Source organism: Phyllobates terribilis, unplaced genomic scaffold, assembly GCF_046119375.1.
Source record: "Phyllobates terribilis strain yellow unplaced genomic scaffold, ASM4611937v1 Scaffold_2__4_contigs__length_985480577, whole genome shotgun sequence".
Lineage (NCBI taxonomy): Eukaryota > Metazoa > Chordata > Amphibia > Anura > Dendrobatidae > Phyllobates > Phyllobates terribilis.
The window spans coordinates 684,348,192-684,366,153 of record NW_027362762.1 but is presented as its reverse complement, the minus strand read 5'-3'; the positions used below and the strand labels follow the sequence as shown (position 1 = coordinate 684,366,153).

Genomic DNA, 17,962 nt, shown 5'->3' with positions numbered 1-17,962 from the left:
ACACATGCATAGCCCGGACTCTCCGGGACACCCAGCCAGGAGACCAGGACACATGCACAGCCCGGACTCTCCAGGACACCGTGCCAGGACACATGCATAGCCCGGACTCTCTGGGACACCCAGCCAGGAGACCAGGACAGGTGCATAGCCCGGACTCTCCGGGACACCGAGCCAGGAGACCAGGACAGGTGCATAGCCCAGACTCTCCGGGACACCGAGCCAGGAGACCAGGACAGGTGCATAGCCCAGACTCTCCGGGACACCGAGCCAGGAGACCAGGACACGTGCATAGCCCGGACTCTCTGGGACACCCAGCCAGGAGACCAGGACAGGTGCATAGCCCGGACTCTCCGGGACACCGAGCCAGGAGACCAGGACAGGTGCATAGCCCAGACTCTCCGGGACACCGAGCCAGGAGACCAGGACAGGTGCATAGCCCGGACTCTCCGGGACACCGAGCCAGGAGACCAGGACAGGTGCATAGCCCAGACTCTCCGGGACACCGAGCCAGGAGACCAGGACAGGTGCATAGCCCAGACTCTCCGGGACACCGAGCCAGGAGACCAGGACACGTGCATAGCCCGGACTCTCTGGGACACCCAGCCAGGAGACCAGGACAGGTGCATAGCCCGGACTCTCCGGGACACCGAGCCAGGAGACCAGGACAGGTGCATAGCCCAGACTCTCCGGGACACCGAGCCAGGAGACCAGGACAGGTGCATAGCCCGGACTCTCCGGGACACCGAGCCAGGAGACCAGGACAGGTGCATAGCCCAGACTCTCCGGGACACCGAGCCAGGAGACCAGGACAGGTGCATAGCCCGGACTCTCCGGGACACCGAGCCAGGAGACCAGGACAGGTGCATAGCCCAGACTCTCCGGGACACCGAGCCAGGAGACCAGGACAGGTGCATAGCCCAGACTCTCCGGGACACCGAGCCAGGAGACCAGGACAGGTGCATAGCCGGACTCTCCGGGACACCCAGCCAGGAGACCAGGACACGTGCATAGCCCGGACTCTCTGGGACACCCAGCCAGGAGACCAGGACACGTGCATAGCCCGGACTCTCTGGGACACCGAGCCAGGAGACCAGGACAGGTGCATAGCCCAGACTTTCCGGGACACCGAGCCAGGAGACCAGGACACGTGCATAGCCCGGACTCTCTGGGATACCCAGCCAGGAGACCAGGACACGTGCATAGCCCGGACTCTCCGGGACACCAAGCCAGGAGACCAGGACAGGTGCATAGCCCAGACTCTCCGGGGCACCGAGCCAGGAAACCAGGACAGGTGCATTTCCCGGACTCTCCAGGACACCGAGCCAGGAGACCAGGACACGTGCATAGCCCGGACTCTCTGGGACACCCAGCCAGGAGACCAGAACAGGTGCATAGCCTGGACTCTCCGGGACACCGAGCCTGGAGACCAGGACACGTGCATAGCCGGACTCTCCGGGACAGCCAGCCAGGAGACCAGGACACGTGCATAGCCCGGACTCTCCGGGACACCGAGCCAGGAGACCAGGACACGCGCATAGCCTGGACTCCCCGGGACACCGAGCCAGGAGACCAGGACACGTGCATAGCCCGGACTCTCCGGGACACCGAGCCAGGAGACCAGGATACGTGTATAGCCCGGACTCTCTGGGACACCCAGCCAGGAGACCAGGACACGTGCATAGCCCGGACTCTCTGGGACACCGAGCCAGGAGACCAGGACAGGTGCATAGCCCAGACTTTCCGGGACACCGAGCCAGGAGACCAGGACACGTGCATAGGCCGGACTCTCTGGGATACCCAGCCAGGAGACCAGGACAAGTGCATAGCCCGGACTCTCCGGGACACCAAGCCAGGAGACCAGGACAGGTGCATAGCCCAGACTCTCCGGGGCACCGAGCCAGGAGACCAGGACAGGTGCATAGCCCAGACTCTCCAGGACACCGAGCCAGGAGACCAGGACACATGCATAGCCCGGACTCTCTGGGACACCCAGCCAGGAGACCAGGACAGGTGCATAGCCCGGACTCTCCGGGACACCCAGCCAGGAGACCAGGACACGCGCATAGCCCGGACTCTCCGGGACACCGAGCCAGGAGACCAGGACACGCGCATAGCCCGGACTCCCCGGGACACCGAGCCAGGAGACCAGGACACGTGCATAGCCCGGACTCTCTGGGACACCCAGCCAGGAGACCAGGACACGTGCATAGCCCGGACTCTCTGGGACACCGAGCCAGGAGACCAGGACAGGTGCATAGCCCAGACTTTCCGGGACACCGAGCCAGGAGACCAGGACACGTGGATAGCCCGGACTCTCTGGGATACCCAGCCAGGAGACCAGGACACGTGCATAGCCCGGACTCTCCGCGACACCAAGCCAGGAGACCAGGACAGGTGCATAGCCCAGACTCTCCGGGGCACCGAGCCAGGAGACCAGGACAGGTGCATAGCCCGGACTCTCCAGGACACCAAGCCAGGAGACCAGGACACGTGCATAGCCCGGACTCTCTGGGACACCCAGCCAGGAGACCAGGACAGGTGCATAGCCCGGACTCTCTGGGACACCCAGCCAGGAGACCAGGACACGTGCATAGCCGGACTCTCTGGGACACCGAGCCAGGAGACCAGGACAGGTGCATAGCCCGGACTCTCCGGGACACCGAGCCTGGAGACCAGGAGAGGTGCATATTCCGGACTCTCCAGGACACCGAGCCAGGAGATTAGGACACGTGCATAGCCCGGACTCTCTGGGACACCCAGCCAGGAGACTAGGACAGGTGCATAGCCCGGACTCTCCGGGACACCGAGCCTGGAGACCAGGACAGGTGCATAGCCCAGACTCTCCGGTACACCGAGCCAGGAGACGAGGACACATGCATAGCCCAGACTCTCTGGGACACCCAGCCAGGAGACCAGGACAGGTGCATAGCCGGACTCTCCGGGACACCCAGCCAGGAGACCAGGACACGTGCATAGCCCGGACTCTCTGGGACACCGAGCCAGGAGACCAGGACAGGTGCAGAGCCGGGACTCTCCAGGACACCGAGCCAGGAGACCAGGACACATGCATAGCCCGGACTCTCCGGGACACCCAGCCAGGAGACCAGGACACATGCACAGCCCGGACTCTCCGGGACACCCAGCCAGGAGACCAGGACACATGCATAGCCCGGACTCTCTGGGACACCCAGCCAGGAGACCAGGACACATGCATAGCCCGGACTCTCCAGGACACCGAGCCAGGAGACCAGGACACATGCACAGCCCGGACTCTCCAGGACACCGAGTCAGGAGACCAGGACACATGCATAGCCCGGACTCTCTGGGACACCCAGCCAGGAGACCAGGACAGGTGCATAGCCCGGACTCTCCAGGACACCCAGCCAGGAGACCAGGACTGGTGCATAGCCCGGACTCTCTGGGTCACCCAGCCAGGAGACCAGGACAGGTGCATAGCCAGACTCTCCGGAACACCCAGCCAGGAGAGCAAGACACGTGCATAGCCCGGACTCTCCGGGACACCCAGCCAGGAGACCAGGACAGGTGCATAGCCCGGACTCTTTGGGACACCCAGCCAGGAGACCAGGACACGTGCATATCCGGACTCTCTGGGACACCCAGTCAGGAGACCAGGACACGTGCATATCCGGACTCTCTGGGACACCCAGCCAGGAGACCAGCAGAGGCGCATAGCCCGGACTCTCCGGGACACCCAGCCAGGAGACCAGGACAGGTGCATAGCCGGACTCTCCGGGACACCCAGCCAGGAGACCAGGACAGGTGCATAGCCGGACTCTCCGGGACACCCAGCCAGGAGACCAGGACAGGTGCATAGCCCGGACTTTCCGGGACACTGAGCCAGGAGACCAGGACACGTGCATAGGCCGGACTCTCTGGGATACCCAGCCAGGAGACCAGGACACGTGCATAGCCCGGACTCTCCGGGACACCAAGCCAGGAGACCAGGACAGGTGCATAGCCCAGACTCTCCGGGGCACCGAGCTAGGAGACCAGGACAGGTGCATAGCCCGGACTCTCCAGGACACCGAGCCAGGAGACCAGGACACGTGCATAGCCGGGACTCTCTGGGACACCCAGCCAGGAGACCAGGACAGGTGCATAGCCCGGACTCTCCGGGACACCCAGCCAGGAGACCAGGACACGCGCATAGCCCGGACTCTCCAGGACACCGAGCCAGGAGACCAGGACACGCGCATAGCCCGGACTCCCCGGGACACCGAGCCAGGAGACCAGGACACGTGCATAGCCCGGACTCTCTGGGACACCCAGCCTGGAGACCAGGACACGTGCATAGCCCGGACTCTCTGGGACACCGAGCCAGGAGACCAGGACAGGTGCATAGCCCAGACTTTCCGGGACACCGAGCCAGGAGACCAGGACACGTGGATAGCCCGGACTCTCTGGGATACCCAGCCAGGAGACCAGGACACGTGCATAGCCCGGACTCTCCGGGACACCAAGCCAGGAGACCAGGACAGGTGCATAGCCCAGACTCTCCGGGGCACCGAGCCAGGAGACCAGGACAGGTGCATAGCCCGGACTCTCCAGGACACCAAGCCAGGAGACCAGGACACGTGCATAGCCCGGACTCTCTGGGACACCCAGCCAGGAGACCAGGACAGGTGCATAGCCCGGACTCTCTGGGACACCCAGCCAGGAGACCAGGACACGTGCATAGCCGGACTCTCTGGGACACCGAGCCAGGAGACCAGGACAGGTGCATAGCCCGGACTCTCCGGGACACCGAGCCTGGAGACCAGGACAGGTGCATATTCCAGACTCTCCAGGACACCGAGCCAGGAGACCAGGACACGTGCATAGCCCGGACTCTCTGGGACACCCAGCCAGGAGACCAGGACAGGTGCATAGCCCGGACTCTCCGGGACACCGAGCCTGGAGACCAGGACAGGTGCATAGCCCAGACTCTCCGGTACACCGAGCCAGGAGACGAGGACACATGCATAGCCCAGACTCTCTGGGACACCCAGCCTGGAGACCAGGACACGTGCATAGCCCGGACTCTCCGGGACACCCAGCCAGGAGACCAGGACACGTGCATAGCCCGGACTCTCTGGGACACCGAGCCAGGAGACCAGGACAGGTGCATAGCCGGGACTCTCCAGGACACCGAGCCAGGAGACCAGGACACATGCATAGCCCGGACTCTCCGGGACACCCAGCCAGGAGAGCAGGACACATGCACAGCCCGGACTCTCCAGGACACCGAGCCAGGAGACCAGGACACATGCATAGCCCGGACTCTCCGGGACACCCAGCCAGGAGACCAGGACACATGCACAGCCTGGACTCTCCAGGACACCGAGCCAGGACACATGCATAGCCCGGACTCTCTGGGACACCCAGCCAGGAGACCAGGACAGGTGCATAGCCCGGACTCTCCGGGACACCGAGCCAGGAGACCAGGACAGGTGCATAGCCCAGACTCTCCGGGACACCGAGCCAGGAGACCAGGACAGGTGCATAGCCCAGACTCTCCGGGACACCGAGCCAGGAGACCAGGACACGTGCATAGCCCGGACTCTCTGGGACACCCAGCCAGGAGACCAGGACAGGTGCATAGCCCGGACTCTCCGGGACACCGAGCCAGGAGACCAGGACAGGTGCATAGCCCAGACTCTCCGGGACACCGAGCCAGGAGACCAGGACAGGTGCATAGCCCGGACTCTCCGGGACACCGAGCCAGGAGACCAGGACAGGTGCATAGCCCAGACTCTCCGGGACACCGAGCCAGGAGACCAGGACAGGTGCATAGCCCAGACTCTCCGGGACACCGAGCCAGGAGACCAGGACACGTGCATAGCCCGGACTCTCTGGGACACCCAGCCAGGAGACCAGGACACGTGCATAGCCCGGACTCTCCGGGACACCGAGCCAGGAGACCAGGACAGGTGCATAGCCCAGACTCTCCGGGACACCGAGCCAGGAGAACAGGACAGGTGCATAGCCCGGACTCTCCGGGACACCGAGCCAGGAGACCAGGACAGGTGCATAGCCCGGACTCTCCGGGACACCCAGCCAGGAGACCAGGACAGGTGCATAGCCCGGACTCTCCGGGACACCGAGCCAGGAGACCAGGACAGGTGCATAGCCGGACTCTCCGGGACACCCAGCCAGGAGACCAGGACAGGTGCATAGCCCGGACTCTCCGGGACACCCAGCCAGGAGACCAGGACAGGTGCATAGCCGGACTCTCCGGGACACCCAGCCAGGAGACCAGGACAGGTGCATAGCCCGGACTCTCCGGGACACCGAGCCAGGAGACCAGGACAGGTGCATAGCCGGACTCTCCGGGACACCCAGCCAGGAGACCAGGACAGGTGCATAGCCGGACTCTCTGGGTAAGTGCCACTACGCCAACGACCACATGACGCCGATACAGGTAAATCCACACTGCGCTCTGTCCTGTAGGCCGCAGGCTGCTGTGGGCCTATGAGACGTCAGCTCATTGCTCTGTGTGCAGTAAAGGACTCAGTGGTTTCTTTTTTTCGTGGAAAGTGGTTTTATTAGTTTTGGAGTGGGCGATAATACTGCATTATGGGATATATAATTGTTTCATCCCCTAAGCACTCTACATGTCTATTACTGTCTGACACCCAACAGCCACTCTTTGTGTCAGGTAATTATTGTGTATCATGGACATCTATATGTTTTACAGCCGCTTCTCCACTGTGGACCCCGCCTCCAACGTGGCCGCTTTAAGTATAGCTGTAGCCCTTTTAAGAGCGGCGGCTGAAGTCGAATACGAGGCTGTGACGTCACGGGGGAAGTGATCCGGCATCGGAACAAGAAGTCGGTGCGGAGCGGACTCCGCTGCTCTCGGCTCCGTCTGTAGGGAGAAGTATTAGGGGGCCCTTCCCCCACTCGTCTGTAGGGTCCCAGGTTGTTGTCGGGGCCCTCGCTTGAGCTTCTCGTACGATCTACATGTACCGATCGTTGTGTTAGGCGGTCGCTAGATACGGGCCGGTGTGTGGGACGTATTCCCCAGCAGTATTGGTGGAAGGTTACATCAGGTACAGCCATACCGTGTTCTGTGGTGGTAGAGCGCACGGATCCAAGATGATGAACCCCGGGCACCCCTTCCTCAACCCCCCGCAACAGCAGCCGCAGCAGCCGGCGCCACAGTATAAGTCTGCGCTACCCATTAAGAAGAATGCCATCACGGATGACTACAAGGTCACCAACCAGGTGCTGGGGTTGGGCATCAACGGCAAAGTCCTGGAGATCTTCAGCAAGAAGACCGGGGAGAAGTTTGCTCTGAAGGTAAATGTGGGAGCGTGGAGGTGGGGCAGGTTCTGGTGACAATGGGGAGCAGATGGCATGTGGTCATTCGTGACATCACTCCGCTGCTGGTGGTGTGCAGTGTAGGGTTATGTATGATTCGTATACACAGGACCTGGGCCGGCATCGGGTGGTGGTATGGCTTCTTGTGAGCAGGGCCGTGGTGGTGTGTGATCCAGAATCCTGATCAACCAGTAATCCTGAGTTTACAGATTCATGGTGAACCAGGGTTGGAGGGTGTGACGGCAAGGTGGGATCCAGATTCATGGTGAACCAGGTCAGTGGATGTGACGGCAAGGTGGGATCCAGATTCATGGTGAACCAGGTCCATGGATGTGACTGCAAGGTGGGATACAGATTCATGGTGAACCAGGTCAGTGGATGTGATGGCAAGGTGGGATCCAGATTCATGGTAGACCAGAGGCAATGAATGTGGTGACAGGGTGAGATTCAGATTCATGGTGACCCAGGGTCAGAGGATGTGGTGGCAGGGTGAGTTCCAGACTCATGGTGACCCGGGGTCAGAGGATGTGGCGGTAGGATGAGATCCACATTCATGGTGAACCAAGGTCAATGTATGTGGTGGACCAGAGTCGGTGTCTTTAGTGTTATGAAAGCTCCAGGGTTATGGGGACACCTGTATCTGTAACATTAAAGATTTACTGGGTCCATGGTCTTTGATCTGTCTTGTGAGTAGCAGCTCCTAAGTGTCAGTGGATTTGGGCAGGTCCTGTATGGACATATGTAGATGTCTGTAAAACATGGCCAAGCATGGATTGTCCTTGGGTCTCTGAACCCACAGGCGTGTACGTGGCTGTTGAGGTTGGGTTGGGTGGGGACTGTGCATTGCGGACTGTGCTCGGAACGAGTTTTACGGACCTCTGCTTGAGCCCCTAATGGCAGCAGGAACTCCTTTCTGGGCGGCCCAGGTCCCTTGTGAGCAGGTATTTGTTATGGTGAGAGCCTCAAGATTAAGGAGAGGGTCCTACTGTTCCATTATCTTTCAATGCTGGAGACCCTGATAATGGCCGTAGCCTGGTATCTGTGGCCTGTACCTGATGGTAACAAGCAGCAGATGCTGGTCACAGGAGTTCCTGGCTCATGGCCTGGGCTAACGTGCTGCTAGCAGGAGCTTGGTGTGGAGGCGGTCTATGCACCGTTTATGATTTATGAAGATTCCTCTTTATAGAAAAAATGCACGTTACAATGTCATAAGGAAAAGGAAGCTCTTGCACAGGGCTGAGGTTCTCAGATGTACACCAGGGGTTTGCTGCGTTCTTTAATGACCTCTTTAGGACGGGGCCGAGATGGTGATGGGAGATGTGGCTTGGCTGTAGCAGACCTCCACAAGTGTTTGACTGACAAGTGCAGAGAATGCTTGACAGCTGCTCTGCCCAATCAGTGCTGTGTGTGTTCAGAGGCTGTGCCAGGGACACCTGTCACGGATATTGGAGCAGGTGAAGCGTTGAGCGTTTCCACTGGTTGACTGTTTCCTTATTTAGCCTTTAATAGTAAGATAAGATGGAGCGCTGTCTCTAGTAATGTGTCCACTACGTCATTATGTATGTGTGTAGTGGACTGGATCACTGCATGTAGAAAAGTGATAGATTGAAGGGTTTTTCTTCTTATACTCTGTCTAGACGGGACCGGACCTCTAGAACATGAGTGATCACCTTGTCTTGTGCCTCGGGTGATTTTGTCAGTATCTGATGATTTTCCTGTATCTGCGGTTATCCACCAAACAGGCGGCATTTTGTTATTGCTGCAGTATAGATAGGAATGACCGATCACAGAGCGATTTACTGTAGGCAAAATGCAGAGTCCTCCTCCAGGGTCAGGATGGGATTGACCTGCAGACTGTGTGTAAACTGATTGTAGTAAACTTCTGACTCCATGTATTCTTTACTTGTAATAAGGGTCTGTCTCATCCTGACTTGTCTGTTTTGGTTAATTCTTCATTTAACAATTCTGGTAAATGATTTCATTGACCTTCATTGTGCTGTTCCTGCTAAAAATGGATTGACATCTGGGTGTTACCATTTTTTCGGTGTCCCTATATAGTGCGAGATCCAAGGGGTAACGTTTCTCATTGCGGAGAGTGACATGTCAAGCCTGACACGCCAATGTGAGGAGACTTTTAAGCCGCAATGCTCCTCTGAAAAGTCGCCTGGCATGTCACTCTTCGCAAGGAGAAACGTTACCCTTTGGACCCTGGTCAGATGCCTCTCACCCAGCCAAACCAGATCTCACACTTTGCACTGACGAGGGCCAATACCCCGAAACACCGTGTCTGAAAATTGAGATTCTGGCTTTGGCTTTTATCCTAAGTCATATGACAAGGCTCGTTAGAGGGTCGATATTGACATTTAGGATTTCTACTTCCTACGGGTGGCACTAGTGTTCTAGTGGATTTGAACACTCCCTCAATTTGGGACACCCAATTCATTCATAAATTTCTAAGAGGAACAGCTGGTATAGGATAAGATGGACTGATATTTCATTAGGGAGGTCCTCTGCTCAGGTCTGCTATCTATTTGCCAAAGATATTGGGATGGACACCGAGTAAGGCTATTAATGGGAATGTGCTTGGCTGCCCACAGCTTTCCTGTTTTTATGCCGCCAGATTCACAAGGATCGTCGGGTCCCCACTGAGCCTTCATTCAGAAATGGCGTTTTCCTGATGGGGAATGTTAGAACATCTAAATAGTCTATATGTTAAAGATGGTGTTCAGTTGTAATTCTCAGGCATCAACTAACCCTAAAATAAAAATGTTTTGAAAAGGAATCTGCTGTCCAAATTTTTTCCTTACATACATTTAGGCTCTTGTCCCTGATTTTTTTTTTTTAAAAGATATAAAAATAAAAAAAGTAACGAAGGACGCTGAAATCACACATCAGATCTTGATGAATGAACGATTCAAGTTGAAAATCTTTACTGATATAAACTTGTGTAATTCATTGAGACCAAAATGATGCATCAAAGGTCAATTGCAACCTAGATCTTCTACCCACTGAGGGTTTGATTACAAATCACCCCGAACAGTATAAAGTTGAATTCACAGATGGATCAATTTTTTCTTGAATTTCATCACTGCAGTTCATAATGTGACTCTGTAGTGTGTATGGTCCCAGCGTGCCTATGTGTACACTCCTGACATTGAGTATGTTTCTAAGGAGGCTGTGGGTGGTGTCCTATGGATGACCTTTTGGACCTGGATCTGGTTATCAGTGATGTCCTGGACAGGCAGTGGTGTTTCTTAAAGTCTTCGGATGCACTGAGACAGAATGTCCCAGAGGTTTTAAGTCTGGTAACGTGAGGGCCAGTCAATGTCATCAGTGGTTAAATCATACTGGTACTGCCTATACACTCTGGCCACATGAGGATAGATGTTGTGTGGCACCTCGAGGACCTTGGGGCCCACTGCTTATCACCTGACTTAAGAGCAGTCAAGGGTACTGTTGGCTCTCACATGGAGATTTATGCGAGATGTCCCTCCACCACCAAACTGATCATGCTGCATAATGTGATAGGCAGTGTACCGTCACCACAGCATCTCCAGATTCAGATCTGTCACGTGCTCAGTGTGAACTTGCTCTCATCTGTGAAATGAATAAGTTGCCAATGGTGAACCTGCCAACTTCGGTGTGCTACGGAGAATGCCAATCAAGCTGCATGGTGCTGGGCTGTGGGGGTAAGTCCCACGTCATCTTGTCAGGCCCTCATGCTACCTTCATGGAATCTATCTGACTGTTTGGTCATAAAGCTGCACTTCATTAGCCACTAGAAGTCATTGTGCAGTGCAGAGGAGCAGATACCTATTCTGCTTAGTTAATGCCCCTTTGCCACCCTGCCCTGCTTTCCTTGTGTAACCCACTGAGGACTGTTATCTGCTCCTTGTTCCTGAGACTGTCACGAGACACAGCAAAGCTTCTTGTGATGACTCCTATAGATGTACCACCATGGAGGAACTGGACTATCTGTGCACCCTGAATGGGCTGCAGGTACCGCCTTATGCTACCCGAAGTGACAAGGCCACTAGCAAAATGCGAAGCCTAAATTCAGTGAGGAGGGATAGGAAAAGAGTAATTGAAAGTAGCGAGGTCTACTGGAGAGGAAATTAAGCAAATGAAATGGATCCACAATCTCTTATGCTTCCTAACTGGTCAGATTGATAGTGTGAGGAACTTATCTGTTAGGTTTGCAGGAGCCGCTTGGTAAGTGGTAACTTTTTTCATTTGTCCTATGAATGTTATGTCCATGTTAAAACACAGTGATGTGTTGTAGATTGTGTAACGGGGTCGTTTTTGATATTCATTAAAGGGGTATTCTCATGGTTGAACGCTACCTCACTGTGATAGGAGAGCTACAAAAGCGATGTGTTTGCAATGAGACAAAGCTCCGCTCTGCTGTACTGCCCACCCCGACTACATGTGAGATGGAAGCTGAAGCACGATGAGAAGTGCAGCTGCTAATGTGTTTTGTTATGAGACAAGGCTGGGCTGCCCCGTGTGGGCTTGGCTGCTGCCCCGTGTGGGCTTGGCTGCTGCCCCGTGTGGGCTTGGCTGCTGCCCCGTGTGGGCTTGGCTGCTGCCCCGTGTGGGCTTGGCTGCTGCCCCGTGTGGGCTTGGCTGCGCTGCTGCCCCGTGTGGGCTATAATCACACAGCTCTGCAGTAAGATCAGGAGAGTAGATAGTCAGTCATTATATTGGTAATGCCCCTTTCATCTAAAATATGCTCTGGAGGCAGATTCTCAGGGAGATCAGTGTTCACCCCCCATAGATCTCAAAAGATCATTTACATATTAATAAAAACCATGAACCATTGAACTATCTACTCCAAAATCAGGATGTACTTGAAATACAATTGCTTCCCTTTTGCTGTGCACATGAAAATAAATGTGACCTCTACCAGACGGCAGAATAGGCTCACACTTGTGCCAGAGGCACCATTAGTGGGCTCCACTGAGGGTTCAGCTGTTTGCTGGAAGAAAAGGCGCATCATGCCGCACTCTTTTTCCATTAAAATAACAGCTGCCCATTGTAGTAAATGGGATCTGTTTGATGCAGTTTGTATCAGTCATAGCATGGATGCGTTTTTACTTGAGCTTTTGTTTTTCTGTTCATAAAACAAAAGTGAAAAACGCCGGAACACTAAACGCTAGTGTGAATCCATCCTTAACCCCTTTATGACCTATGACGTGTATGTATGTCATAGGTCGCCTCCCCCTCTTTGATGCGGGCTCTGATTGGTTGGCATGACAACCAGGTGTCTGAAGGAGACCCCTGTGGTTGTCATAGCTGATCTGCAATGAGCGCCACCCAGTGGCTGCTAAATCCCTGTTATGTGTAGCACATGCAATCAGAAGATCGCAGTTTCAAGCTATTGAAGCAAGTTAAAAAAAAAAAAAAAAAAAAATCAAACTGCCCCCCCCCCCCTTTTGCCCCATTCAAAACAATAAAAGAAAATAAAAAATGCACATTTGGTATCGCTGCATTCAGAATCTCCTGATCTATCAAAATATAAAAAAGAATCCAATCGGTAAACGGCATGGCGAGAAAAATCAAAACGCCAGAATTTAGGTTTTTTTGGTCGCCGCAACATTGCAATAATAGGCAATCAAAAGATTGTATCGATGCAAAAAGTTAGCCCTCACCCAGCCCCAGATCCTGAAAAAATGGAGACGCTACAGTTCTCAGAAAATGGCGACATTTTTTTTTCACCACTTAAATAAAAAAGAACCTGTACATGTTTGGTATCTACGAACCCGTAATGACCTGCAGAATGATGATGGCAGGTCAGTTTTACCATATAGTGAACATGGTAAAAAAGAGCCCAAAAATCAGCTGTGGACTTGCACTTGTTTTGGAATTTTTTTTTTTCTCGTTTTCCAGTACACTATATGGTAAAATCAATGGTGTCGTTCAAAAGTGCAACTCGTCCCACAAAAAACAAGCCCTCACACGCAGGGCTGTGGAGTCAGTATAAAATGGACCGACTCCAACTCCTAAAATATATAATAAATTGGGTACATTAGTTCAATGCAGTTTATGGGGAATATTTTTTTCATAAGAATTTGGGAGAGTTATGAAATGTCCTATAAATGTCTGTCCTATTCCTGATCTAAGGGTCTAGACTTTTAGCTGCGATGAATCTGTGCTACAGTAAATTTATCACTTACACATGAGCCATGTATGAGGGAGTCGGAGTCAGTGTCATGGAAATTGAGGAGTCGAAGGTTTGGCTCCACAGTCCTGCTCATACAGCCATATTGATGGAAAAATAAAAGGGTTATCGCTCTGGGAAGAAGGGGAGCAAAAACCCCCCCCTGAAAAACCAAGGTGGTGAAGGGGTTAAAGGGAAGGTATCTTAAAATGACCAATTGTTTAAATCTGGCTTTTGTGCTTAAATATATATTTATTTTTTTAAATTTATTTATTTTATATCAGTCGGTATGAAAATAGAAATCTTGTAGTTTTCTTACTGGTCACTGGGGCCTTTTTAGACTCTTAACTTCCTGTTTCAGGAAACAACACATGTACATATACGCTGACTACCTTTTTGTATTGAAGTATCTAATGTGCCTTTGGAAAGGTCATTGTGAAGGGAGGACAAGGAGGGTCAGCTGTCACATCTGACCTTGCGCCCCCTCACAAGAACAGGTAAACAACTCTAAACACAGCTGGTAACAAAGGGTTCACAATAGGTGATGTCACATAGCCTGTTGTGATTGGGGGATCCTTTGTCATAAGGAGCCTGCTGAAGTTAGTCTAAAAAAAACCCCCCAAAAAACGTATTTAAACCATTCTGACTGCTTCCCATTAATTTTATTTATGTTGTAGCACAGTATGTATAGATCTATTTTTATGTTGCAATATTTTTTCCCAAAGACTGAAATTGATGTCTGAGAGTGTTGGAGCAAACTATTAATCTGTCTCTGGACATCTCTGAATATCACATACATGAAGGCTTTCTGTAACGGATACATTGACACACACACATTGTAGGGGTCCACTCTCTCTGGTAGCCGCTTGGAACACGAAGCCACAAGATTTTTTTTTTTTTTTCTTTTTTATATCACACACGGAATATTGTTTGTTTCAACTGGCTGCACAGTACAGCAAAACCATAAACCTAAATCCCTAGCCTTGTCCTGGCGCTAACTCAGCAGTACAGACCCTGGCTACTCTGACACGGTTCGGTCGCACAGCGCTATCGTCCGTAGCTACTAATTTGGCGCACACAGCTAGTGCAGTCTCTTCTCCAGAGATTCTAGTTTGTCTCTCTTAAACTCCAACACAAATCCACTCTTCTCAGCTCCCCCAGCTGACTGACCAGTGAACACATGGCCTGGTTCTAGTCATAGATATCCATGTGCACCTAATCAGAACCTGCAGTGCTAGGATTTAATCCTTGCCTACCTGGCTTTGCTACAACACGTACATGCATAAAAATGGCCACATAACTACATGTGGAGTGACCTGGCGACTCTCAGAAATGGCACTCTTTTCTTGCCTGACTGCATTGTACCATTTCTAAAGTTTGGAGGGTTAATGATATTGGGTTATCGAGGGTCATCCTAGGCCTGTTCGTTCCAGTAAAGGGAAATCTTAATGATTCAGTATACCAAGACATTTTGGATAACTGCATGCTTCCAACTTTGTGTGAACAGTTTGGGGAAGGCCATTCTCTATTTCGTGACTTTGTCCCAATGTACAAGCAAGATCGATTAAAGGTATGGTTGGGTGGCTTTGGTGAGGAAGAATTAACTGACCCTCACAAAGCCCTTACCCTAGTCCTATAAAACTGCTTTGCGCTGAACTAGAATGTAGATAGTGATCCAGGTTCTCTCTTCTAACATCCCTGTCTGACCTCACAAATGCTCTTTTGGATAAATGGGCAAAAATTCCCAAAGACATCTCCAAAATCTTTTAGAAAGCCTTCCGAAAAGAAAAAAGGCTGTTATAGGGGAGACCAACTCCATAATGCCTATATCCTAGCCAGTCTTTGCTGACCGCGTCAGTATGCATGGACAGTACAACTTATGGTGATAGTGATACATTGATGTAACTAATATCACCTTTCTCATTGCCTTTTTTCGATTTATTGTGAACATGTGATCTTTTCCTTTCCTTGTGTGTGATGTCAGTCCTGGCTGACTACTTGGAACTTCCCCCTCCTTTTCTTTTCTTTGTTGTGTCTGAAGTGCAAAATAATGAAAAAAAGTTGAAAATTCCCAGTTCAGTTTTATTGTTGTAATCTAGTAATGATCTACTGTTTCCTGCATTTTTCGCTTTTCACTACATATAGTCCAGGAAAATGTCACATTTTAATGGAGTTACCAGATTATGTGTATTTGTGGTGGAGTGGACGTGTTAGTCAGCATATTTTATTTCTTTCTTTTTGAGGGTATTTTAGGGATACCTGTCTCTGCGGTGGCCTCCAGTTGTCGGGACTCCACTTTTATGGAAATTACTAAAACTGCGCTGATAGCCGCCCCCATTGTTTCTATGGTCGAGACTGCTTGTGGCCAGTGCAAAAAGCAGATATTCCCTCTTCTCTTCGAGAAATAAAAGCTATGCCAATACTGTTTAAAAAAGTAAAAAAAAAATTCAGCAAACTTGTAGGAGCATAGTTTATTTATGTTTAAAATGTGTTTTTTAGTTTTTTTCTCTGGTCCCTTTTGCTAACTCCATTCAACAATGAAGAAACCACTATCTGTTTCTAGAGCGAAAAATACTGGCAAAATGCTCAAAAAGATGCCTGGGTGTCTTCTGGGTCTCCCTTTAGCTTTCTCATTGACTTCTATTATAAATCTTCAGAGTGGGAAGTGCCTTAAAGAAGCACTCCTCCCATCTACATTTTTATCCTCTATATATTGCAGTCATCATATTATATAGAACTGTGTTTTTACAATTGCTCATTTTGCCTTTCTACCCAGTAAGTTCTTCTGTTTTTCCATAATTTTTTAATCACTTGATGTCATAGACCTGACAAGCTGAATCCTTCAAAGCTCTATGTAAAAAATAGGAGGTCTCTCTTTTTTTTTTTTTTTTTTTTTTTTTCCCTGTATGAGTCATAAGTCACTGCAAAAGTCCCTGGCAGGGGGAGGAGGGAGCAGCTGGGTCAGGAGGTGAAGAGGGGAATGATAAATGTAGGAACAAGAGACATCCTGTTTCTACATAGCTAATTCTTCTCTTTGCTCTATGTAGAAGGAAAAAATGAGCAATTGTAAGTACACAGTGCTATATAATATGATGACTGCAATATATTAAGAGGAAAAAAACTTTAATGGGAGGAGGAGTGCATCTTCAAGAATGATCCACTCAAAAAAGGGAATCTGTAGATGTTTACTACCCCATCTGAGAGCAGCATAATGTTGGGGCGGAGACCCTGATTCCCACAATGTGTCACTTATTGGGCTACTTGCTGCAGTTGTGATAAAAATCACTGTTTTACCTGCTGTAAATCTAGCAGTTCTCTGAATGCTCAGCTCTGTAAAACCCTGCCTACACCACTGATTGGCAGCTGTCTGTGTACACTGTGCATAGGCAGAAAGCTGCCAATCAGAGGTTTGGGCAGTTATATAGAATTCATGAATATGGAGGACTACATGGCAGCAGGTTTACTTGTCCCCTAATGATAACATCGCTGTAGTTTGGATTATCTCCTGCTGATAAAACCGCGATCAGCTCAGTAAGTGACTGCTGGCATCAGGGTCTCTGTCTCTACATTATGCTGCTCTCAGATTATGTAGCAAAAACCTGGTGACTGATTCTCTTTAATTTATTGCTGTCTTTGGAAACCTGAAACGGTTAAGTTGCTCAAATGACTGAACATATGAACAGCAAGTTGTTTTTACATCGAAATGTACAGGTTTCTTCTTTTGAGCTTTTAGCTAGTGCTTTGTCAGGGGTGTGTGTTTTTTTTTTTTTTTTTTTTTTTTCCTCCAAAGTGGATTCCGCCTGAGAAAGATGTTGTCTGCACATACCATGATGCTGTATTGTTTCAGAAAACCCTTTTTTAGAATGAATCTTCACTCCCTCCTTTGTGGCCACATCATTATCTGCTCCTACATTCTACAAAGACCTAAATGTCTACATGGTAACAGACTTCAAACCAGCCATCTGCTCCTTACTTACTAACACACACGTGGTAGATTCATAGAGTGTGGGGATGTAGCTGGGCTGCAATATGAAAGCTGGATCACACTGTACAGCTACCTTGTGTTTTGTTACCATGGTGACCCATAGGCCTGCATAGGACCTGTAGACCTTAAACAATAACCTTTTTAACTAAAGTGATTTGCAAAGTTGCTCTTTGTCATTTCAAATGCATTGGACAAATTCACATTGGTTACGCTTTATATACATACAGCGGGTGAAATGAGTATTGAGCACCTCACCAATAAGTAAATATACTTCTAAAGGTGCTATTGACATGAAATTCTCACCAGATGTCTGTAACAACTCCTCCAATTCACACATGCAGAGAAATCAAACCATAGATGTCCATAAATTGTGTAATAATGAGAAATGACTCAGGGGAAAAAGGTATTGAACACATGAAGAGAGGTGCAAAAAGTCATGACACCAGCTGAAATCTATCCGTAATTAGAAATCCTGCCACTGAGTGAAAAATATC

The 17,962-nt window shown here is 51.3% G+C and overlaps 1 protein-coding gene across 1 annotated transcript in view; it reads left to right on the top strand.

Annotated features, from left to right (window-relative positions):
- Nucleotides 1–6,772: 6,772 nt before the first annotated feature.
- Nucleotides 6,773–17,962, top strand: part of MAPKAPK2 (MAPK activated protein kinase 2) — a 57,619-nt gene continuing 46,429 nt past the window's right edge. Inside the window, exon 1 of the mRNA XM_073666936.1 lies at nt 6,773–7,302. Within this exon, the coding sequence (XP_073523037.1) occupies nt 7,099–7,302 (204 nt within the window). The 5' untranslated portion in view covers nt 6,773–7,098. The remainder of the gene's footprint in view (nt 7,303–17,962) is intronic.